The 25027-nt window shown below is 36.7% G+C and overlaps 1 protein-coding gene across 1 annotated transcript in view; it reads right to left on the bottom strand.

Annotated features, from left to right (window-relative positions):
• The window catches only part of FBXL2 (F-box and leucine rich repeat protein 2), a 45461-nt gene extending 21621 nt beyond the window's left edge, over positions 1–23840 (bottom strand). The window contains exons 1-4 of the mRNA XM_042044198.1: positions 23728–23840; positions 15412–15473; positions 1803–1857; positions 247–321 (exon numbers count right to left, since the gene is read on the bottom strand). Coding sequence (XP_041900132.1) covers positions 247–321; positions 1803–1857; positions 15412–15473; positions 23728–23796 — 261 coding nt within the window. The 5' untranslated portion in view covers positions 23797–23840. The remainder of the gene's footprint in view (positions 1–246; positions 322–1802; positions 1858–15411; positions 15474–23727) is intronic.
• Positions 23841–25027: the final 1187 nt, after the last annotated feature.

Genomic DNA, 25027 nt, shown 5'->3' with positions numbered 1-25027 from the left:
ATAGATGATAAATAAAAATCATATGATACACAGCTCGCAACCAAAACTGAAACACTCATCCAGAAAAAAGAAAAAAAAACAAGAAGGCAAATACAGATTCTTTTTCATTTGCTCCTTCACAGTATTATTTCCTTGAACTTAGTCTTTAAAATGTGTGAACACAAGCAGAGTCTGTGGGGCACTCAAAATGCTCTTAAACATCTCCATAGGAATGAAAAATACCCTAAAAATGAAAAGGACACTAACCTCTATATCCGTTTGAAAGTTAAAGAGGTCTATTCTTTGCCAATTGCTTCCATCCAGCGCTAAAACATTCCATGCCTACAGAAAACAAATACAGTTTATTTATTACCTCCACTGCCTGCTCCCCTCATTTTCCTCTCAGTAATGCAAATATTACAAACTAGACAATTTCAGATAGCATTAAAAAAAAAAAAAATTGCAGGTATTAGTAGTCATACAGTACCAACTAGCTAAAAACATAGAAATTGCAGAAATTAATCTCAAATCTCCTAGATGGATGATACTTCAAAGGCTAACTTGTGGCTACAAAACATACTGGAAAGTAAGGTATTAAATGTGAAGTACATACACAGAAAGACTGAATCCTTCATTCTTAAAAAGCTCTTGTAAAATAGTCTAATGAGTTACGTTTGCTAGATCTATACGGAAAAAAGTAGCTGCAGATGAGATTCCTTTCAATAAAACCACAGTTCCTCAACCTTACTAGTTACTATTCTGAGAAAACAGAAACCATTCAGAAAACTGCTGACTTTCCACTATTAGGACCAGGCCTTTCCTTTACACGTGCTAAGTTACATGTACGTGTTTGAGAGCTTGTCCTTCACTGTTGAAGCAATAGTTGTTCAAAGGAAAGCAAAATAAAAAAGCCAGAGAAACACAAATATATGCGGAAAATCAGAAAAAAAAGAATACTGCATCCAGCTGACCAGTAGTTCTCAGAGAAAGATACAATTTATTCAATCACTTTGGTTTTCTTATGCAGTTTTGTGGGTTTTAGATGAAACCTGATGTTACCTGACTCACAAGACTTACTGAAGTTGCAGGACAGGGTGATACGGGTATAGGAACAAAAAAAGTATATACTTAATTATACATTAAAACAAACAAAAAACCAATTAAACCCCAAACCGAACCCAGCTGTAAGAAAGGAAGAAAAATATGAAATAAAGTCCATTCATGTTGTATAATAATATAGTTCATTGTACACAGTTGATGTAGAAACAGAATACTATTCATTGTATTTCAAGAAAAAAAAATGAAGACAAGCTAAACATAAAAACTTACTTAGCATGCCTTCTCTAATATCTTGTGTGTGCCTTTTTCCTCTACTGGTAGTCTATCTACTTAACACCTTTTGTACTTGGCAAGGAAATGATGGATGTACTTCTTAGACACATGGTGCACATTAACCAAACTACATGGAATTTTAAGCAGCAAATACGCCTGAAAAATAATGTTATACAGCCACATGCTTTATAAAAAGCAAATGCCATCATGCCAAACTGGGCTTAATCCTTTCTCCAGATACAGAGCATACACAACTGGATATCGTTTCCATAGCCTTTAGACAGAAGTCCTGTACACAGCAACTAAGTCCACATCTAAATGCAAAACTGGGACCACTGTTAATTTGCTTTAATAAACTAAGAGACTCAGAAAACAACTTTTTTTTTTTTTTTTTTTACAGGAAGCAGATTGCAATGAATCCCATTATTTGTATGTAATTAAGAGAATAGCACCCCAAGGAACAACACAAAAACCCCAACAGAAATACATACCTTGGAAACTTGTGCACAGCGACACAAAGTAACTATGTCCAAGAAAGAAAATATTCTACAAAGAAAGGAAAACAACTAAAATTAAAATGTTTAATTATAAATTTGGACTAATACATGAATCCACAGTTCTGTAATTCTGTGGAAGGACATCAGTTACACAAGAAGCAAATTAAATGCTATATGAGTGTTTTACCAAATTATTTTTGGTAATTGAGACTTACAGAATAATATCAAAGCTATCATCTAAAGACAGCCAACACCAACATATGAGAACCCAGCAGGTGCTGCTTCTGAAAATCTATTTTCTGTTCCCTCTCCCTACTATAACAAATAATTTTTTTCTTCTTAATTCAGAGAAACTAGCTTATATTCCTTTAATTGTGCTACAATTAAAGAAATAACTTACACAATACAGATGAAGATTTCAGAGGTTGGTGAAGAGTAAGAAATAGATAACCACACATAGATAAATCCAAGGTCAAGAATTTATGTATTAATACAAGGGACAATGACCCAAAGTTCTGAAAGGGTTTCACAGTGACTACCAAGTCTAACACAGTACCTTTCTTTAAAATTTACTCTACAAGAAACAACTACAGCTGAAAATTCAGATTTACTTTTCTGATCATGGAACCAATTTCTCAGGGTTGTCAACTCGTAATAGTTTACAGAAAGAAATTTTTCACTGTCAAAATGAATTTTGCTAAATACCATTTCTAAACATCAATGAAATTGGTTCAAAGGATGTTCTCAGTGAAAAAGAAATCATTAGCTTAAGCATAAAATATAGACCTTATTCAAAAATAATTTTCTATTACAGAGAATGAAAGCTATGAAATAAAGTAGAGATGTTCCTGTAATTCACTGATAAACTGCTACCTGCTTGCCAAGGAACTTTTTCAGTCATTAAAACAATGAACAGCAATAAGAAGAATTTCATATTATAGTGAGATGTTAACATTGAGGAAGAAACAACTGGTAAGAGATGCTGAATTTAATCACATAGCATTCTGGTTACTGTTCTTCAAATGAAAATCTGAAGCTAGAGCTCAAAATGGATGCCTCAAAATCTTAAGCACTGTGATTTTTAGCTGTGGTAAGAGCAAAAAAACGTAATGAAAGTACTTCTTAAACATAACAACCTTTTGGGCATTTACTATGATCACTTCAGACAGTAGTCTTCCAATATATCATTCGACACCTGGAAATTCTCTTTTCTACCATACAGTAATAAATTTTCTCAAAAAAACTAATAGCCAAGCAAACAGAAGGACAGATGTTTTCAGAAGCTATGAAACAGTTTATAAAACATTTATTTTGATAGCATCTATTCTGACATGTGAACACCCTTTCTGAGGCCTGTCCACTTTAGGAAACTTAGCGGCATTTCAGGCACAAAGTACACAGTTAATGTGCTCAGAAAATCTCTGGAGTGTTCAGATAAACACTGAAAAGTGTTCTCTCTCTTTTAAGAGCAGCATAAACATCAGTGACCCACCAGGAACCCTCTTCTGAAATCACCTTTCTCCCTGCCATAAGGGAAATGTCAGCAGGTGACAGTGTGGAGACTACACAAGAGAGAGCTGCAAACGCTTCTTGGCTTGCAGAAGCTTCCTCATAGAACCACTGTGCGAGTGGAACCTGAGGGTTATCTCAGATTTACAGAAGCACAAAAGACAGATTTCCACGTTATTTGTAACAAAGAAAGAACTTGTGACACAATACTCTTGCCTAAGAACGTGACATGTTTTAGAAGTGAGGTATCCAGTTCTACTGAACTAAGAAACAACAGAAGAAACTGTAAGATGTTGAAGAAAGGGTATTTTATACACCCCCAGCACTCTGAGTTGTCTGGCAGTCTGTCTTCGTTTCACTGTTTATTGATGTTAAGAGATTTACGCTGATGCATGATTTCTGTGAAAAAAAAAGTAAATTAAAACCAAATGGAGAGCAGATGTATTTATTTTTGCTTCATTCTGTAAGAAGTGACTTTTCAAAAAGTCAAAGACTGAAAGTGGTTATTCTATGTTATGAGAAGAAATATTTTAGTAAGCGTAAACACTTGTGATGCTTTTAGGGTTGGTTTTTTTTTTTGTTCTAGAGAAGAAACTTTCCTGCAAGGCAGCCCAAGCTGTCCCCATCAAAACAGGTAACAACATTAAGATGCATTATCAGCAAGCAAAAGCTCAATTATTACCTTTCACTTAAACAGTACAGTAGGCAAGAGATGCCAGTAAATAATTTTATAATTCCAATGAGGCATCTTGCACACATGCTCAAAAACACTTTTTTCCAATGCTTTTCTATTTATTTACCCCCTATAGTACAGTCTTGCACAGGTACCACTAACACACACTTGCTTGTCTCCTTGCAGTCCCACAGAATTACTAGCAAATCCTTACCAGTCAGGAAAACTAGCCAAGAGGCACAAGACTCTCAGGTTTAAAGTCATTTAAAGTCTTTAAAAGACTTCAGAGTGTTTAAAGACTTTAAATGCAACCAACAAACTGAGATGGAAACACTGACATTGTCAATCATCTGTCAGTGTCAGACACTGACATTGTCTGGCACTTGGATGAAGGACCATCAGCAGCAGGCACTTGCAATTTTAAAAAGTGGAAAAAACTACCAAGCAGGGCAGCTGCTGGTTGTATAGCACTTCTGTCCTCTATGACCACAGTTACAGAGGCGGAAGCTAATGCAGCCAGCAGCAGGATTCATTTCCACTTCAGTCTTTGGCATATATTAATACAAGGAAATGGAAATTGAGTTAATAAATTCACAGTAATGTTTAGGATCATCTATTCTGGTTTCTAGTATCCCAGACTATTCAATTCTCCATAGTAAGCCCGTATTGAGCTCAAGAAGGAAAATACACTTACCAACACTTGGAGCCCTTCAAGCCTTTTCATCCCTAGGCACACACCACTCTGGACACGTGGCTCATGAGTTTGGCCTTGGAGACCTTTCAACATTAACAGCACACGTGAGTGTCATGCCAAAGGCACAAACAGTTGTACAAGCTCAGAGTTCCTCAACTCCCTCATGGCAAACTTGCATTTGGCTAAAGCCTAACTTACAGAAAAGAATCTATTCTTTATTTGAAAGCCTTTAAGACATGGAAAATCATCACCTTCTCTGGTAGTTTGTTCCACTGGTTAATCACTCTGTCAAAATGTTTCCCTTATTTCCAAGGTGAATGTCTGACTTCCAGCTCTACACTGTTTTCTACTTTTCTTCACCAAATTAAAGAGTGCTTTAGCAGTTCATACTTTCTCCTCACCGAGTTTAAAAGCCACTTATCATGTCATCTTTAATTCCTATTTTAACAGTCGTTTTACTTTAGTTCTGTAAATCTCCTTTTCTCTGCCCATTATTTTTTCAGCATGTTTCTTCAAATGTAGACATCAGAAGCATGTGCAGCATTAAAAAAATTTATTATTATCAAAAAAGCTGTACACAGACATGAAGTATGATTTCCCTAACCCCATTTTCAATGCCACTTCAGGCCATTGTAGCAGCCTTTCAGACACAGCATTAGACAAGAATCTTACAGTATCTCACCCATTTCACCATCACACCCTGCTCTGGGAGTACACAGCCCAGGCCACAGCTCTTTCTGTAGCATTCCTTACTCCTGCATATTTATCCAAGCAAAATTAATCTGTAAAATTAATCTTGTTTGAACACACACTATTTATCATGCTATTCATGAAATTCCTTAGGAGTGCCATGTCTTCATAAGGATTAACCATTACAGTTCCTCTGTGTCACCTATAAGTTAATCCCTTTAACATGCACTGATAAACTGCACACACACACTGTTCACTTTTAAAATTAAAACACCACACGTTAGAAGCCAAATATGTAAGTAGAAACATGTAATTTTGGTTGGCAAAGCCAACCAAATTTTTAATTTCAAAGAATGATATTGTCAAATGACTTATTTCCCAGAAAACCAAAATTGTCATATTCCTCTCTCTCAATTTTTAATCAAACAAATCTGTGGTGAATTTTTCCACTGCATACTGAATAGGAGGCTAGATTTCTGGTCATCTCTCTCTTGCCTGCTTAAAAGTGTTGCAGTTAGGATTCATATTCTTCTAGTCTGGAATTTTCTTGATACCCAAGACTCACAAAAACTCAGCATAAGAGAGCCACAGACCTTCTAGGTCACCTTTTTGAGGCATTTTCACTGCAATTTATATGGTTCTGCCAACAAGCATTGGTGATCTACTATCTCCATCATCTTCCCATGTATTTCCACATGTGCTTCATTATTCCCTTGTGCTTAAACAGACTGTCCAATGTCTTTCCAAACACAGAGACAGCTGACTCCTAACATTGTTTCCTTCCCCAAGGAGCCACAGAAAGAAACAGCTATTTCTCAAAACCCCAGCACTGTACAGTGTACCTCCTACAGAGAGAGAAATCAAATTGTGCAAGAGTCGAACTGCTTCTCTCTTGCTTTTGTAAGGCCCTTCCAAAGTTGACTACCTGAAGAATAAGCTTTTGAAGTAATGGCCTGGCAATTACTAGTTTTAAATGTTTTGATACAATGCTATAAGGATTGATAAAAAGTGGATAACAAGATGCATGCAGTGAGCACCACACACAGATACTTGACTTCCTAGAAATTTTGGCCCTACCCCCAAAATTTGGTATGACAGAAACACCTGGTAATTTCTAAAAACCTTAAACAAAAACCTAAGATATGGTTTTGTGTATAACTGACTTGCAAGTGTAATTCCACTTCAGAACTTCTGTTTTTCATTTTCAAACTTTTTCAACATTAAAACCAAATAAGGATGAGAAAGGCCTCACTGAAGACAGCACATCAACTAGATAACCCGCTTAGAAGATCCTTTCAACTCTACCACACTATCCAGTTGTTACAAAACACACACACAACAAATCTATTATGCCTTCCCCATTTTACACTACAGATTTCTTACTGACTTCTACAATTCCTTGCATAGCAAATCCGTTCGCATTAATGTCCTTCACATGCAATATGGAAGAGTAAAGCCTACACGCATGGAAAAGTATCACAGAGAGACAAAGTACATTGACTCACCTAATGTTTGACCTTCCAGGTCAACTATTAAAACAAATCCCTTTTCACTGCAGATGAGCTATTTTGTAACATGAAGCACTTAAACTAGAAACTCCAAAAGTTTCCAGTAATTTAACCCTGCAGCTTCCACTTGTAAACAACTCAGGTCTTTCTCCGCTGATCTCCATAGCAAGTCTTTCAGTAACAAATGTGGCATCAAAAACCACTTCTTTACAAGCCAAACTCCTTTTCTTTCCCCAAGGTACTCACTGCGACAGAACATTGGCATAACTATTGGCAGTTGCATAAAGGATGCTTCACATCTATTTTCATTTGAAGCAGAAATCAGCTTTTTCTACAAATAATCAGCTTTGCTGGATTCATTTTACTGAGGGCAGCATCTAACTTTTTATGGTCTATATGTTACTTGCAAGACAAATGGATCATATTACTCATTCTTTAAAAATAAGTTTTACTTATTTGTAAAGTATGACCATGTATAAGTCAACAGCAACCTTTTCGGATACTCACAGTATCTGAAACAAAATGCCCAATAATAAATTCAAGCAGGGCCAGTTCCGTTTAATTTTCCGGCCTCAGTTAGTCTATAATTTTTTAGTGTAGATTTTACTTTTATGAAGTGATTTTATGAAGTACAAATTTGGCAACTATAACAGATCTCACTAAATAAAAGCAGTCAGCCTAATGATTAGTTCACAGTGGTTTAATTTGCAGCCCACAGTCCTAATCCAACCTTCTGGCCATTCCAACTATCCTACAGTCTATTTTTCCCCATGAGTGAAGGGATTATAATGTGGGTACCAAACAGCCAAAAATCCACTATAGCCACCGTGCACATTAGTGGCTGGGTAGAGATGTGGATGAATAGCATGATGCACTGGTGACATGCAGCCTAGGGATGTTCCATAAACCAAGATCATTACTGCCATAGATGTTATGTGCTTTGCTTAATTGCTGGAGAAGGATTCAGTAGACTTGATCCAACCTGCAGCTCTGCTACTGGCCTGGAAGATGATCTTGAAGAAAAGACTTCTCTCCCTGATGCCTGTGTCTGCATCATGAACACAGAGATAATGCTTACCTCTCCTGTAAATACTTCATGAATTACAGACCAGAAAAGTCTAGGTATTTTTATGTATGGCTTTCTACTTAAACCATCCAGCACCAATATTCAATTTTTTTTCTTTTTAGAAAGTAAAGAGTATTTTTTGACTGCCTTTTATTCTTCGATGGCACTTTTCACATGGAAATGAGGAAGAGTATTTCCCCCTCTGCCTCCCATAGCTCCATATAAATAGCGGTCTTCACTATATCACTAATACTTCTGAACATTTAATTCTGATAATGAGCGAATTAAGAGACTGAGTTTAAATAAACTCCAGTTTCAAGGTAAATAAAGCTCTAAATTGAATTAAGTCTTCATTAAATATGAGATTCCAAAAAGAGGTTTAGTAGCAAATAAATTAAAAACAAAATGAAACAAAATAAATGGTAAAGTACAATTCCACGGATTGTGTAAGTCATTGCTGTATCCCCTTTAGCTGTTACTCCTGCTTCAAATGCTTATTTACTATTGTTTGTTCCAGTGTGACTAATCCTTTGTCACAAGCAAGTTCTTACTGAGAGATAATACCTGTAACTTCAACCAAGTAAAGCTGAAGCACTCCATTTATAAGGAAGCCCCAATTGTTCAAGCAGAAACATTAAAGAAAATATTTCTTTTCAAAATTCACAAATCTTACTTGGTACCTTGACACAATAAAACCCCTCTTCCACTCCCAAATCTCCTCTCCCTCATTAACACAGCATACAAGAGCACTAGTGTGCAACTTTCTGCCTCTGTTCTTCAAGCCTCTCACTCATATTTTTGAAGGAATTCCATCTGAAATATTGCTGCCCAAAACATTCCGCTTTGAGCTTACACTAGCACTTGCTTGTGAATAAAACCAAACCACTTAAACCTACTAAATAGAGGATCGCAGCTACCTACTCCAATTTCAAAAGGCCAAACTGAATTGTTCATATAATCATTTGCAAATGTTTAGCATCTCATACAAAGAGGCCAGAAAATGCGTACAAAGTGCCGACTGGTGAGGCAAAGAACTGAAAAATATAAACTTGCATCTGGAACTGATCTTCGTAAGAATTTCATAAGCAGACAAACAATGCATGTAGCAGTATTAAAAAAAAAGGTCAACATGAGACCTTCTCCACATTCTGAAGCGATATGCTGACCACCAAGCATTGATTGAGTCTTTAGTTTCCTCAGGCAGACCCCAAGTTCTGTCCTGAATACGAGGTAAGTCACTGGAGAGTTTTAAAACCCTATCCCTCTTCAGAATAAAAGGATATTTTTCTAACAGAAGATGATTAACCAGAAGATGGCAACTTGTTGCAATGTTTGTGTATATTTGAAGTTAGATACACTACCTTGAACTCTGAAGATACAGAAAAACTGAATGACTATACGTTGTAACACTACATAAATCATGCTAAAACAAAAATAGCATTGATAATATATTATTCCTTAAATTGCTGCTGAAGAACGTAAGGTTTCTGAAAGAACCCAATATATCTTATATAGACCTAAAATAACTATAATTCTGTCGTTTCTCTGGCTGAAGACCAAAATATTTAACTAATTTCCAAAGGCTTTATCTTGTCCATGACCTGTGCCTGTGGCTCATTCAGATCACTTACTCACTTGACTTTCTGAGCAGTTTTGGAGGTAAGGACCACAGGAAATGAATATATGATTCCACAGAAGTGAGTCAGGATTTGATACTATGCTGTCATCAGATGCATTGTTTCTGCTTGCTTCTTGTCAATGTTAGTCTCCACATTTCTAGTTAGCCAACATTTAAAGGATACTTACACTATATTGAATAGTGTGAATTAGTGCTGCTCTGCACTAATTCTTTGGACAGATGCATTTCAGGCATTCTAAATTAAAAGACTTAATGAAAATTACTTGTATGAGGCACTATTAGAATTTGCTTTACAAAAGTCATAGATTTGCGAAAATATACAGAAGTCTTACTTTCACAAGAAACTCCTATACAATCACTTCAGTTCATAATCTGTATGAATAGTTTATATACTTGTATCAATTTGAACTCTAAATAGTTAAACTGCAGTTGTTTGGCAGACTACTATAGGGGACTTTGAAGACTTGCAAAACACTCTAAAATCAAAATAAAATATTGCATGTGCATTATAGAACTGGAACATTTCCCTGAGACTGTCAAACACTAAACAGCAGTCTCAGCTATTCAGGGTGAAATATTTCCCCATTTAATTATACAGATCCTTGTAGTGGGGAAAATGAATCATGTCTGAGATGACAGATTGTTTTTTCCTTTCCCCTTCAAAACACATATATTGTTTTTCTGCTTACAAAATTCTTACCAATCAAGAACTGCTCCAGACAAAAGTTTTATATTTTTCATTTCTTTGACTCACTAGTCAGTACTCTGTATGCTAAGATACAGCAGCCAAATTTTACATAATTGTGGGCCCTCCAAGTACCTCCAGGACCTAGCTAAGAAATACCCATGGCATTATGACAATTTCTTATTGTAGTCTTTGCTGTATTTCTTATTTATTTCCCCCACATTCAAGCACACAGATGGTAAAGCATCACTTCAAATACATCAAATACTGTGTTTGACTTCACCAGGTTTAAGGTTACAGTAACTTTTTCTCTACAACAATGAACACACTAAAAGCCGAGCAAAAAGCAGTGTGCAGTAATAAAAACAAAGAATAGAAACATGAAAACTTATACTTTGTTATTAAACTCACAAGCTGCATGTTCCTGCCTACAAGAAGAGCTGCTGCTGGAACACCACTCCTGGACTCCTCTCCTAATTTCAGTCCCAAAACTTTGCTTATCATCTTCTAAATCTAATTGGCCACTCAAATTTTGAGACTGATGGCTAAGATCTATTCCTGAGTACATGCACTCAAAAAGTATGGTTTATAGCAGAACTCACAATCGTTTCTATATTTGTGGTACAATTTATGAAGTTGGTACTTTGTAGGCAGAAAGGAACTGAAAGTAGTTTAAGTGGCAGAAAGGAACAAACATCTCTGTTCTCTAAGCTTACCATTTTTGTGAAAAAAAGTACAGAACATTAGCAGTTAAAATACAAATGAACAAATGCTATCTATCTTTCTACATGCCAAAAGTACTGGCTGTATCTCCCTTTTCAAAAGTGCATTATCGCTTTTTATCAAGCACCAAAAAAAAAAAAAAAAGAAAGGAAGAAAAAGCTGTTGTCAGAGCATTCTAACATTAATTACATACACTTCATTTTTTTGTTTGTTTCAAATTATTTTCAAATTCACACTGTAACTGTAATAATCCATTTTTCTAGGGTTTTTCCCCAGCAATTTACATGAATCAAAACCAAAGATGAGCCACTTAAAGGCTGTGACGTCTTACTAGAAAAGTTACCATTAAAACTGTATTGGCCTGACTTGATTTCTGATTCTTCTGGTGACAGATATGGGTTTATGAATTTCAGACACCAATGCAATTCTACAATGAATGTTCTGTATATTCAATTGATGCTTTCCCATAACACACAGGCTAAGAAAAAAAATTAAGCTACAATCATCCAAAAACTGTTTAAATGTCATGATTTATAACACCACCACACAATTCTTACTTAAACACCATACAACTGAGCATTTATTCTTGCAATATGTAATAGCAGAGGGGAAAGAGCATTCCTTGCCAACTGGCAAACTAATAGCACTGCAACAGCTAACAGGGGTGGTAATTTTTCCTTTAGCCTGAATACTAAAAAAGAAAGTTTTTAGAAGCAGACTGTTTCTTTCACAGGTAAAAATATACTCCAATACTACCAATAAAAATAAATGTCCATAAACCAGAAAAAGTTACAAATTAAATAACTCCCTCTCTCCACTCAAACTATACTACCAACCTCAAAGTATAACTGGTCCCTGCAAACAAGGGTCTTCTTCAAAACCAACACTATCCATATTAATCAGAAATCCTCTTCCTCCTCTGCCCAGTTATCTGAGCAAGAACAAATAATCTCTGGTTTCTTATCCTTTCAAATGAGTTTTGTGCCTGAGAAGCTGGGGGTCTCAATCATTTATTTACAAGCATGGTAGATACTCCACAGAAAATGTGCAACAAACATGACACTGGCTTGAAAACCTTCCAATATAATTCTGGTTGTTACATTAGTAATAGTAATAATAATTGCAATCATAATATTAATAATGATGATGATGATGATGATGAACTGCGGTAAAAGACCAAGGACTTACTTTGTTCAACTTTAGAGTATGCAAGTATAGCAACACTATTTTATGAATAAATTTCAAAGTGGTTTTATTCCGTCTACCATCAAGAAGTTTTTCAATTTTAGAGAAAAAAATTGGATTGATTGCTTGTTATAGCCAGATTACATAAATTTAAATACTCAATGCAAACGAGAACAAGACCAATTCTGACAACAGAAGAAACTGTGTTTACATTTAATTTCCATATATTTGTAACAAGCTATTAATCACTTTTTTTCCACAAGCCCAACAGAGGTTTTTTTAAAGAGGGCTGTAGCGCTTTCTAACAGTTTTCATACACATCTGATACAAGCAAATTGCAAACTAAGTGCATTTGATGACACTTTCAGTGGTGTTTACTACTCAGCTCCAGCTCTGTGAGCAAAATGTTTCCACTGCAACTGGTCTACTCTCCTTTTAATTAAAAGGTAGACTGCAGAGCTAATAAAGGAAAAATAATTAGAATATTAATTACGCTCAGTGCAGCAATATTTAAGCTCTCCTGTCATAACCATAGGGCAAGACAATTTTAAAATGTTGCAGCGTTAGCACATACTGTTTCAGGAGTCGAAAGGCATTCAGACTCAGTCTTGCAAAAGCCTTTACATGCAGGCTCATAAAACAAATTCCCCACTGATAAACCTTTAGAGAGGCAGGTCTGTGCCCTTAAACTTCCTTAGGTATCTACACTCTGCAGGGTTGAGAACCCAATTGCATGTCCCTCTCTCTAACATGCTCTGCCATTGGCCTTGTGAGTTTGTCCCTGCAGCAGTACAATTTCAAATGGAGGTTTACAGAGCACCTCTCCCACCCATTCCCTTCCACTCCATTCCAAAACCCTGGTGATCAGCACAATCTTGTGGGTATAGTGAAATACGCACTTTATTTCTCTCTGGCAGAGCAAACCCAGTCCCAGCATTCAGCATGAGATCATCATGTTCTTTATTGAGAAATCTGACAGTCCCAGTTCAGTTTCTCAGATCATCAACTCTTCTAGCTACATCTGCAACACTACTTTGGTAAATCAAATTGCAACTGCAAAAAGGACATATGTGCACAAAAAATAGATAGTTGGCTGAATCAGTTCCGCGTATACTTGGTCTGGGATATTTTTTATTGCTGTTCCAGCCCCACAAAGCCTTTAAACCGTGCAAAAGGCTTCTTTAGACACTGCCATAACAGCGTAGTGGCAGGGATTAGCTGCACCACTTCCTCAGTTGGTCAAATCCAAGATAAGCCTACACATCCTTCAAGTTGCTTTGTAAGAAGCTATCTTGAATATAAGAACAAACAGCTAAGCCACTGGTAGAGCCTAATTACTTTGACTTGTTTGTGGGTTTTCTCCTGCTGAATTCTTTAAAATCAGAGAATCACAGAATGGGTCAGGTTGGAAGGGACCACAGCGGGTCATCTGGTCCAACCTCCCTGCTCAGACAGGGTCATCCTGAAGCCCATGGCACAGGATTGCATCCAGATGGTTCTTGAATATCTCCAGTGAGGGAGACTCCACAACCTCTTCAGGCAATCTGCTCCAGTGCTTGGTCACCCTCATAGAAAAGAAGTGGAACTTCCTGTGTTCCAGTTTATGCCCGTCGCCTCTTGTCCTATTGTTGGGCACCACTGAGAAGTGCCTGGCTCCATCCTCTTGGCACCCTCCTTTCAGGTATAGATAAACATTGATGAGGGCTCCTCTCAGTCATCTCCTTTTGAGGCTGAACAGGCCCAACTCCCTCAGCCTCTCTCATAAGAAAGATGCTGCAAAAGAAGATGTCCTTACTATCTCAGTGCATGATACTTTTCACTGCCTACACCATATCAACAAATTCTGTTCAGTTACATAAATCAGATACTTAGCATCCATAACAGTGAAAAGGACACTAATTTCCACAAATATTGGGAGAGTTGTAATGTTAGAAAATAAGTGCTTGCAGATCATGATTTTTAGCTAAGGAGGCAACATCCTACATTGACTTTTATCTCGTGGTTCGTGTGTGGCATTGAGTGCAACAAAGCAAATGTATGAGAATTTCTGTTCAGGGCATCATTCAGTGATGTGTCTCTTTTAAACACATTTTCTAAACAGTTCTAAGAGTCTAATTTACAGGCTGCCACCATAAGGAATGTTTCTCAACAAAAATGAAAAACCTTTTGAAATTCAATTCCCTCCAACAGTCTGCTTCTTTAATACATTGAGAAAGCATTGTGATAGGCACAATGTTTTCAGGAGCATTTTCTTTGGGCACAAGATGCAAAATACCATTGAGACATTCTTGCACTTCAGATCAGACTGGAAGCAATGACATACATGCAAGCTGACCCAAGCATCTCTTCAGTATATCAAGAAAAAATCATCAGCTCAATTTTAATAACACCACACTAAAAACTGTAATTGCACCATCGCAAGCGAACTTTTTTTTCCTTTTTTTTTTTCACCTTAAGGAGTAGTCAATAACAAAACCTCTATGTAGGTACAGAAGACGTTGCTGACCTGGTTCAGTTCCAGCTCTGAAGTGGCCACATCCAACCAAGCAATAGCTCCACATTCGGCAGCTGATTTATACTTTGCTTGAAATCAACTTCCAACCATATGAGAGCGTGAGACATCCATCAGTCATGGGCTGAACTTACGGATCTTGGAGTTCTAGGTGACTTTTGCAAAGATGATCTACTCACACACCAGCAAGCTGGTAAAATTTATGAGTAACCCAATGACTACAATAAGAAAGATCCCTCTGCTGGTTCTACCTTATATAACACAGGCTGCCAGTAATGGTAATAGATACAGCTTTTCACTGCAGTGACTTTTTTGGAAGTTCTGACATTGAATTAGTATTTTATTTTGTTATAATAAAGTTCACGGCACAAAGAGTGTGAACTACAGAGAATTAGGCTCTTCAGACAGATATAAAAGCTTGTGCAGTGTGGAAGAGCTGACTACTTGGTACACCAAAGTTTTTTGGACATTTTATTTCACTTCTTGACATGCAAGTCAAAAATCACAATTAAAGGGCATCTTCCACAGTATAGTATAATTCGAACACATTAAAACAAATCAAAGCAACAAGTTCAAGAATTCCAAGAACTAAATCAGATGTATTATTATTTATTTCAAGAGGATTTAAGAAAGAATGAATAGCACTTGATAGCTTGTAAGACACATAAGCAACATACAATCCTCAGGTTTTTACTCCTTACAATGTTATGTAGAATTACCTTAACAGAAGTTCTTTGGGTAGTTTTTTGTTAATAAGGGCTTCATCATTATTTGAGAAAACCTAAAACAGAAAGAAAAAACACTATTTTAAAAACCAACAAGTAAAACATCTTTTAAAGAGGCTACTCACCTTCTACTTAGGCGCTTAATTCTCTTAAATTACCGTTAATATCAAGTTTTCAACATGTTAGTTGTCAACACTACAAAATTATTTCAGTGTACAAAATAAAGCCACACCCCCACATATACCTGCTCTTCCCTATTGCTAAGATTTAACCACACAAAAATTGTGGAGCAACTTAATAATCATTAAACAAGCGCACTTAACACTCCACAAAGAAGTATTTTAAGCAGTAGTGAAACTTCAAGCAATAGCAAGCACATACAAACACACACTGGCTGCACAGTCCTAAAACTGTCCCATTACAGAAAATGAACTGGACATTTCCAGGTATTCAGGTCATCCCCCCCTTTGCACTGTCTACAGTGCAAATACTTTGGCCCACGTATGTGAACACAGATAAAATATAACTATCTACACATTTTAAAAATTTAGTGCCACAGATAGGGCAGCAGCTGCTATATAAGCAAAGTAAGCATGTCAAGAAATCCTACAAGAAAAACTGAAAATACCTCTCACCCAAACTTCATATTATTGATACATATCCTAAGGAAAAAAAAAAAAAGAGACTAGAAGAAAATGTCCAAGGAAAAAAGCAGGCAATTCTAAGGTTATACAGTCAACAGCTAAATAGAAAGACTAAAACAAAGATGTTGACCAGATTTACTACTTAATCTAAATATTTAACTTTGAGAAATTTTACCAGAGGAACACAGCAATAAACAAAACAGAAGGTGAATTAGAATTTAAGGAACTATGGCAAAGACTGGAAGATGTCAAAGCCACAAGCAATGACTTCCTGTGTAAAGAGAAGAGCTTTATGGAGTCCATTTGCTGTCCATAATACCAGAAACAAAAACTACGAAGAAGGATCCAAAATAGATGAGTTTTGTGAATGCTAAAAGGTAAATACGAAAATCACACAAAACATGGAAACAACTGGAAGAAATCTTCTCCCTTTATTAAGCATATGCTGTTACTGACATCAGGCTATCACCCTTTGTTTATCCTACCATCCAGACACAGTGAATACTTGGAAACTATTTGCTTTGCTTCTTGGTCAAAAAGAAAATGAAAAAAGAAAAAAGGAAGGTAGTTCTGAATACAGGTCCATAAAAGCAAATAATGAAAAAAAAAGTCAAATATAAGCTTGGTTCTGTCTTCACAAAAGAAGGGAGACAGCAAAAACTACACATCTGGGAATTTTGAAAATATAAAATACTGTAAGATTTGAAAATCTGAACCTCCTGGCTGCTGCCAAGAATCTTTTTTCTCTTCCAGTACATCCTAGACTGATTTCAAGTTTAACAGCACACTACTTTTTCAATTTTGACACAGATTTCTTCACCTACTACCTCTGTGCACGGCTATCCCCACATCTAAGGACAATAAAGCTGTCAACTTTCAATAGGATTGACAAGTTTAATCAAGCTTCCTTTTCTGGCAACTGGAGTAGCACATTTATTCACAGACTAGGGACTACAGGTATTCAAAATGTAAAATGACTATGAAGATATATTTCAATAGGACAATTCTAGCTCCTTCAGAAGAGAGACATTGGCTTTAAGCAGTTCCACATGACTGACCATAGGTTCAGCTTTGCTCTGGCTGTTTTATATCCAATACCCATTGCTGTTGATATTTTCAGCCTTTAGGCTGAAATACACAGTGTACATCAACAACATTTTTAGAACTGGTTGACTGCTTCTGACTTTGACAACTCAGGTTTAGGAATTATCCACACGTGTGCCATTTTTATATTATATGCTGCTCAAAGTTTGCAGCTGAAAACTGCCTGAAAACAATAGCATATATCAGGAGTTTTTTTTAAAGAACAGTCAATATGCCAATTGTGTTTACTGCAGAACTCATTCAGAAAAAAGGGACATATATGCCATCCTCACAGAAGTTAGGATCACTAAAGAGCCAAGTAAGGAAATATTCCTGTGTATTGCAGGTTGGAAACATAAGCCACAAAGAAAGGATGTCACCTCCGTGAGAGCACACAAGGTCTGTGGTAAAACAGACAAGTGAACTTAGATCTCATTAATTTTGGTTCAGAATCTGAACATTCAGTATCACAGACCTAGAAGTCCCCTTTTAACTTAAAGTATTCTATAGCTGCAGATAATTCCTCAAAAGTTACATCATCTAGCAGATACGTACATGTATATATTTTTAAATAAAGCTACTTTGCAGACTGCTACTAGTTTACATGTGTGCTGTCACTTTGCCTATATTAAAAAAAAATCTATCCTTTTTTTCTTTACACCAGATTCTTGAGTATACAGTAACATGGAGATATCTATATAGAGAGAGATACATACATATATATACATATATATACATATATATATATGCTCACTCTGTGAGGATAACACAGGATTTGAGTTAGTAAGGTATGAGGCAAGTTACTCTAAAGACTTGAGCACACGTTATAGCTCTTTGTGTTAAATAGTATTTCCAACAACTCATCAACAAAAGTGAAATCGCTCCAAATCATAGCACAGTAGTAAGTATTCTCCTACTGAGACAAAGCTGAAAAGCTAAACCTACAACCAAACCAGCAGCTCTTAGGAAAAAGGTTTATAATCTTTATGTTTATGTAAGATAGTTCTAAAGTTAAAGTTGGATGGACAAGCTGTTTTGAATACGCGACAGCATATCTGACCAATATGGTTCATTTAGGAATCCCAGTTAAAACTGGAAAAAAACCACAGCTTTTATGACATACTATGAGAAGTGTGCAACTTGCCCATCCACAAAAAGTACCATGCCTGCTACACCAGCCACAGACGAGGCCACAAACACATTCAAAGCTGTCTTCCCTCAAACAGTAACTTTTATGCATTCTTGTACACATTAGCAGCAGTTCTCATATAATAACGTATTATTATTACGGAATAAGCACATCTGAAAAAATGAAAGCACCTCTTTATAGTACTCTTTTAATCTGTGAAAGTTTATTAGCCTCTAGAGCCATAGTGCATTTGCATCTCAGAAGAAGAAAGGGGCTGCTTTAAAGGCTCCTCAATAAGTTTTCCCCCAAACAGAGAACAGACACAGGACAACTGGAGTAGTCATTTCCTAGGTAAACATTCGTAACATGATTTGAAATGCATGCAAGCAGAGAGAAAAGACAGAAGGTGCAAACAGGACAATACATTCATTGTTTCAACAGTTTCTGATAATTTAAAATGTCCATTAATGAAGAACAGTTCCGGATCATTCGAAATTTCCATTAATGAAGCAAAAACCCTAGTACATTCATGTACATTTCTTGTTATTTTTTACTTAATTTTTATTACATACCCTCTAGTTTGCTGTTTCTATTTATAAAAAAAAAAATCATTCACCAAAAACATTCAGTTAAGGAAGTGTTCAATCACTGTAAAAAATATTCCAGTATTCCTGTCAAATATGATTTTTTCCTTCACTTAAAGAGCATGCTGACAATGACATGCCCTTAGAATACCTGTACACAATAATCCAAAATAACAATTAAGAATACCCTGAACATAGAAAGAATATTTCTGCTCTCTTTGCTTTTGTATTTGGTAGCAAGTTTGACTCTATTAATGACAGGGTATCTCAAACTCTACAAAAGTATGGTTTTAACTGTATAAAATTCCCAAACACAACGGATGAATCTCTGCACATGGAAAAAGGATGAGATTGAACATATGCAATATATTTTACTCTAAAACCAGTTTTAAATTTTCTGTAAATACAGGAAGAGACACAGAAGATCTCTACATTCTTAAAAGAATTGCGAGAAGAAATAACACAAGACAAAATCCACAAGAGAAAACTGTAATTGTTTATTACATGAATCTTGGGCCATTTCTTACATTCCTTAGCTGACCCCTCTTGGTAATATCTTCATGGTACTTAATGAGCTAAAAAGGGACTATTTTCTTTAAAAATTACCTGATACTTTCCTACATTAAATTTCTTTAGCAACTACACTTTTAAAAAATCTCTTTATTATATAAATAAAGCATCCATTGTGTAAATCTGTGAAACCCAAAAAGCATAACCTCCCCATTTTAATTCCCTTTCCATATTATTAAACATACTAATTGCCACTAGTCCTAGAACCTAACTTCTTGGTACACCACAGTTAGCCTGCCACCATTGAAAGCAGCACATTAATCTCTTCTGTTCTAACAGCTAGTGATAAAGGCCTCCTGTTCTCACCAAAATTAATGAAATGAAGAAATCTTTTCTGATAGAGTTATTTCAAGATCAAAATAAGGTTATACTGCTAATTTTGATGATAGCCCTTATATTTTTTTTAACGATGCAATTTCAGTTGTCATTCGGTCCTCTATTGAAGAGGCCTATTTTCTTAACAGATGAAACAGTTTTGCTAGCAGCTCATCCATTATGGCTCAGTTCCACAGAGATATTTATGTATTTAATTTCCACTGAAATCAGAGTAGATAAGGACTTCCAACCTGTCAACTTTTCAAATCAAAAGTTATTAAAAACCCAGACTCTCAAAAATAGCCTTGCTTAGTAGCATGCTAAAGGAATTATGGGCAAGAGTAGGTTTGGGGAAGATGAAGTGTGAAAGACTCTAAAGATCATCAGCTAGTGGCATATATACTGAAAATAAGGCTGAATTATTTATCAATTCAGGAAAAAAAAACAATGTTGGGTCATTTTCACCAAAGGAGACAGGAGGCTAGAATTGAATCATATATTTCCTTCCTTTCTGTGGTTGACAGAGCACAGATTCTACTTAAATTGTAAATACAGCCAAATGTATAAAGCATCAAGTCTTTCAGGTTTTCACTGGCAAGAACAATTTTTATTAAGTATTATTCATGCAGTAATAGACATGGTAAAACCAAATTTTTTAAAAATTTTTTATTCAATTTTTTGATGTGCAGATTTTGAGGTGCAGATTTCTGTTGCCAAACACAAAACCCAGCAACCTGCTGCGTATCTCTCCTCCTCAGTTGAGACACCTAATTGTTGCCTGTGCAATTTTCCTTTTACCATGTGCCTGAAAGCGCCTGGTGCTATAGTGGTAGGAAAGCCACCAGATTGGCTTTATTACCCAGAGCAGCTCACAAGCAAACTAAAGTAATGAATGGCATCCTAAAAAGCTCTCTATTTAAATACACCACAAAAATGGAGGAGGAAGAAGAGGGAAAACAACCTTCCTTTACCACAAATTTCAGATTATCCCATGTTACACTCTAGTATAAACGTATAAAATTCTCTAATGCTCAGAGAATTGCTGCTAGCTAGGCCTTCCTCCAGAAATGTACAATCAATGCATCAGACAGGCAGAATCATTTAACACCATGCAAGTGGCAAAATGTAGCCGTATCCAGGCAACAAAAGGAGCGTTAGACAGGCTATACATTGCCAACAGAACTGAAAAAAGTGGTATCAAAGACACAACAGCTGATGGCACAGGACTGCTGCTGAATTAGAACCCATGGTAAAGCTTCCTCTATCATCAATAAAAACTAAGACACACCAAAGTGAACCTTGAAATGCAATCCCATCTTGAACCAAGCTTGTCCACAGCAGAGACAGACTGGCAAAATTTTTTATTTCAACACACAGACATTCTCTGCCCTCCAGGCTCTCATTCCTATGCTCCAGCTGTTCACCCTGCTCTGGATCAGGCTTTGCCTTTGTGCATTTTAAAATCCAGCCTTCTCGTCTGCTGTGGTTGCTAACCTTTTCTTCCCTTTGGACACACACTACTAGAGCCCAGGACATGGTCTTCAGTAGCCTTATAGCTTCTTGTTTGCTGCCAGATACCCCCAGAATCTTTTGCACTGATCTTTTCTTGGGGTATTTTCTCTTCTAACACTGTGATGACAAACTGACTGAACAAAAGCAACATCTCATATCAAATACTTCTGTTCTTATGGTGCTGGGCATCTTAAAGAGTTAAGGTTCACCTTCAGAGAAGAACAAATGCACCTGAGCACATCTCTGTTTTTCCTTAATGCCTTCCAATGACCTAAGGCTGCTTAAAAAGGCCATAATGTTTTTAAAATTTCCCCAGAATAAGTGCTGTCCAACATAATAAAACCTTCCAGGCAGAAGCAGCTGGCCACACTGCCCACTTCGCTGCTTGATTCTCTTCCAGAAGAGCCATCATTCTTGTTTTGCCAGCACTGGTATTCATACCACATCATTCACATTTTACTGCAGGGCTTCAGCCTGGCTCTGCAAGGCCCTGTTCTTACTGGGTGACAGATCAAGGTCATTTGTGAACTTCAGAGCTGATGTCTGCAGCTGCACAACTCTACCTCGAGGCCTCTGGCTGTTCCAACTCAAGTGCCTCCCAGTGCAGAGCAGGAGGAGCTTGGAGATTGCCTTTCCTACTGCCTTGAGGACACCAGTCCATCCTCAGTTGCTCGAACAGCTCATATCACCCTTTCCTGTGTGTTTTTCAGAAGGGCAGTGACCTATTGCCAACAACGTGTTTGGAAATCACCAATCAAGCCTTTTAAAGAGTACAGCTTCATTCCTGCAAGCAGCCAGGGTATCATGGTCTAACAGGTTAACTTGATCTGTTAGCTGAGATGCCCATACTCTAATGCAACACTCAGCCTTGTCTCCTACTGCGTCACCAAACAGCCATCAATCCTCTGACCCCAGCGTGATAGTTACTATTTTTGCCTGTTAAAAAGGGGAAATCCAATGATTTGCAGAATTAGTGTTTGACCTAATTACTTGCAGGTCTAAAATTCAGTTGAAAGATAACATTTTATCAATACTAGCTATCATGTAACTGGTGTTTGGTAGCCAGCGTGGCAGAAAACATGTTCAATCCAATACTTCGTTGAAAGAAACAGCCATTACACTACTATTGGCAAAAAAGGCTTGCAAGCTCTGCTTTTCCCATGTTACTCTGAGATAGGAGCTACGTGGAAGATTAACCCTTCGTTCAGGTGCACCCAGCTCACATTTGCCTTTCAAGGCATCGTGTTCTAACCACTACCAGAGATGGCGAAACGAACCCAAACCACATAGAAAAATAAACTGTTCCTTACCTAATCTTCCGAGACTAGAGTCTAGTTCAGATTAGGAAAGAAAAAAAAAAAAAATAAAATCCAACAACTACCATTTAAACACTAAGAAATTTGGAAAAATCTGTTAATTGTGTCCCCATATATTCTCTACACATACACAGAGAGACAGCTGAAAAAACAGGTTTGACGAAGTTTTATCCTCATCATCTGTTAGTCATATACTGATTGGCAAATCTTTCCTTCAATTTGCTTTGTCTTAAAAAAAAATAATGACTGAACATTTCCCTTTTCAGATAATTATCCATTACTCGTCTTCTAAGATTATACCCTTCCAAACAGTACATGATGATGCATTTAGACATCGTTCCTAAAAGAACTAAATTAAAATAAAGCATTCAATTAGCAGTCTAATCTATAAAGTACTTTCAAGTGGAATATGGGGAAACCCATATCATCATCTTTATGGGCTCTCAGAGTAACAGACCCATTAATTAATGGGAGAATGGCAGAATACTAAAATCAGATGGATGAAGCAGTTGTTGCCTGTAACCCATCACAAGGGTACAAAGTAGCCCCTCACAAGGTTGATTACGCATATAGATTCTGTATTTCTTGACCAGGTAAATGACAAATCTCTCCTTAAGCATCAAGCAGAGTCTCAAATGGAATTTGCAAAAGCCTAGAGTTCAAAACACCTGAGAAAAGTTCTTTTCTTTGACCACTCAAGTAACTTTGAGACGCTAAGCAGAAATACTGGAGAAGACTCTAAGGTAGTTTCCATCACAACATCCACAAGGACTGTGTGCTCAAATTACAAATTGTGTAACCACAAAAATAATCCAGCTGGTGTCATGCAATTTTGTAGAACCATGCTATAAATACACATTCTCAAAGGCATTCAGAACATGATATGTTTCTGAAAAAAAATCAATCCAAGAGAAAAGTTAGTGTCCGTTCATTTCAATGTAGCAATGTTTGCTTAGGGATAGCCATTTAGTCTCAGCCACCCAAATTTAATCCACATCACAGATTCATCAAGCCCTTAGGAGAACACCTTTCAAAACTCCTCTGAATCCCCACTTCTGCATATAGCTGTTTTTACTGACATACATATGGCTAAGTTTTATTCCCAGTCTTCAATATCAGCACACAAACTAACAGGCTGATGGCACGACAACAGAGACCTGAAATCCTCCTGGAGTGTTCACACGGAGATTCTTCTGCAGGTCCATTTCCCCAGGAGTTTGCACCATTCTAATTTGAACTGACGGAGTCCTCCCTGCAGTCACGCAATCTCATATCCAGAAAGGCAATTCTTCTTATTGCACTTAGCTCAAACTGTAAATGAAATTACATTTTAAATACTGACTGCATGGTTGAAGCAGTCAGAACCCTTGTTCTAAGCACCTGAGAAACAGAAATTTTGAGTACCAATACTCTCCCTCCATAACTGCTCTTCAAAAACACATTTGAGACATAAAAGGTATGGCTTATTACAGGAATGGCTCTATAGTTCCTACAAAGCCATTTCAAAGCAGTGCTTGATCTGCCTCATAAACACTACGTCAGAACTGAGGTTTTTCCTAGTACTGAGCATGAAATCTTTACTATGAAGGGAAAATCTCTACAAGGCAAATCTCCCTAGAAAATGAACCAGAAAGAAAAAAGAAAAAAGTCTGCACTGTGGCTACACATGCCATATATGTAGTGCATAACTAATAAAAGCTGCCATATATGTAAAGCTTTCAATTATAAGAGACAAAATTAGGCACCTGTTCAGGGTTACAAGCAGTAGTTACACTTGGCTTCAAAGGAAATAGCATCATAGTAGCATTTCCAAAACATCTTTTTCAAACTGTTCTAAGAAAGGCAATAGGTTGAGATTTGGAAGAGAAACTGAACATTCAGTATTTGCCAAAATGTACATTTCTTGAATTTCTGCAGAAATAAAATGATCTTGATACTTTTATTCCAGAAGTAGTTCTGAAAATAGTCTATAATCTACAAGCGCACTTAGACATTTTGCCTCTTAATATTTATATAACTACTACGTAACATCAAGCTATGATATGGAAATCATAGCTTTTCTCTGTGAAGCTCTGACCTCAATTTCAACCTCTGAAGACATACGAACTTGACATACTGGTAAAGTTTCACATTTATGCAGATTTGATGATGTCCTTGTCTCCTTGATTTAAATTTACAAAACATACTGGTTAACCAGCTGAACAGCAATCAAATCCAATGGAAACCAAATTTACTGTTTCCTTCTGCCTACCAAGGAGAACACTGGAAAACAATGGAATAGAAAAAGAAGAGTATAACATGATGTATGGCAAATATTTTAAGTGCTGCAGCTTGACACCAAATTTTGAGTACTTTCTTGTGGGCTACACAGCAGGGATTCACAGTTCCAAACAGACAAAAATGCACAAGTCCAGGAAAGGGCAAATTTCCAGTCCTCCTCTAGCAGTGGTTCCTCTA

This window comes from Corvus kubaryi, unplaced genomic scaffold, assembly GCF_017639235.1.
Source record: "Corvus kubaryi isolate FWS band 111438036 unplaced genomic scaffold, C.kubaryi_AGA036_p1.0 37398, whole genome shotgun sequence".
In the NCBI taxonomy this organism is placed as follows: domain Eukaryota; kingdom Metazoa; phylum Chordata; class Aves; order Passeriformes; family Corvidae; genus Corvus; species Corvus kubaryi.
Note: the sequence above shows the minus strand (reverse complement) of the source record. Positions and strands in the feature narration are given on the sequence as shown.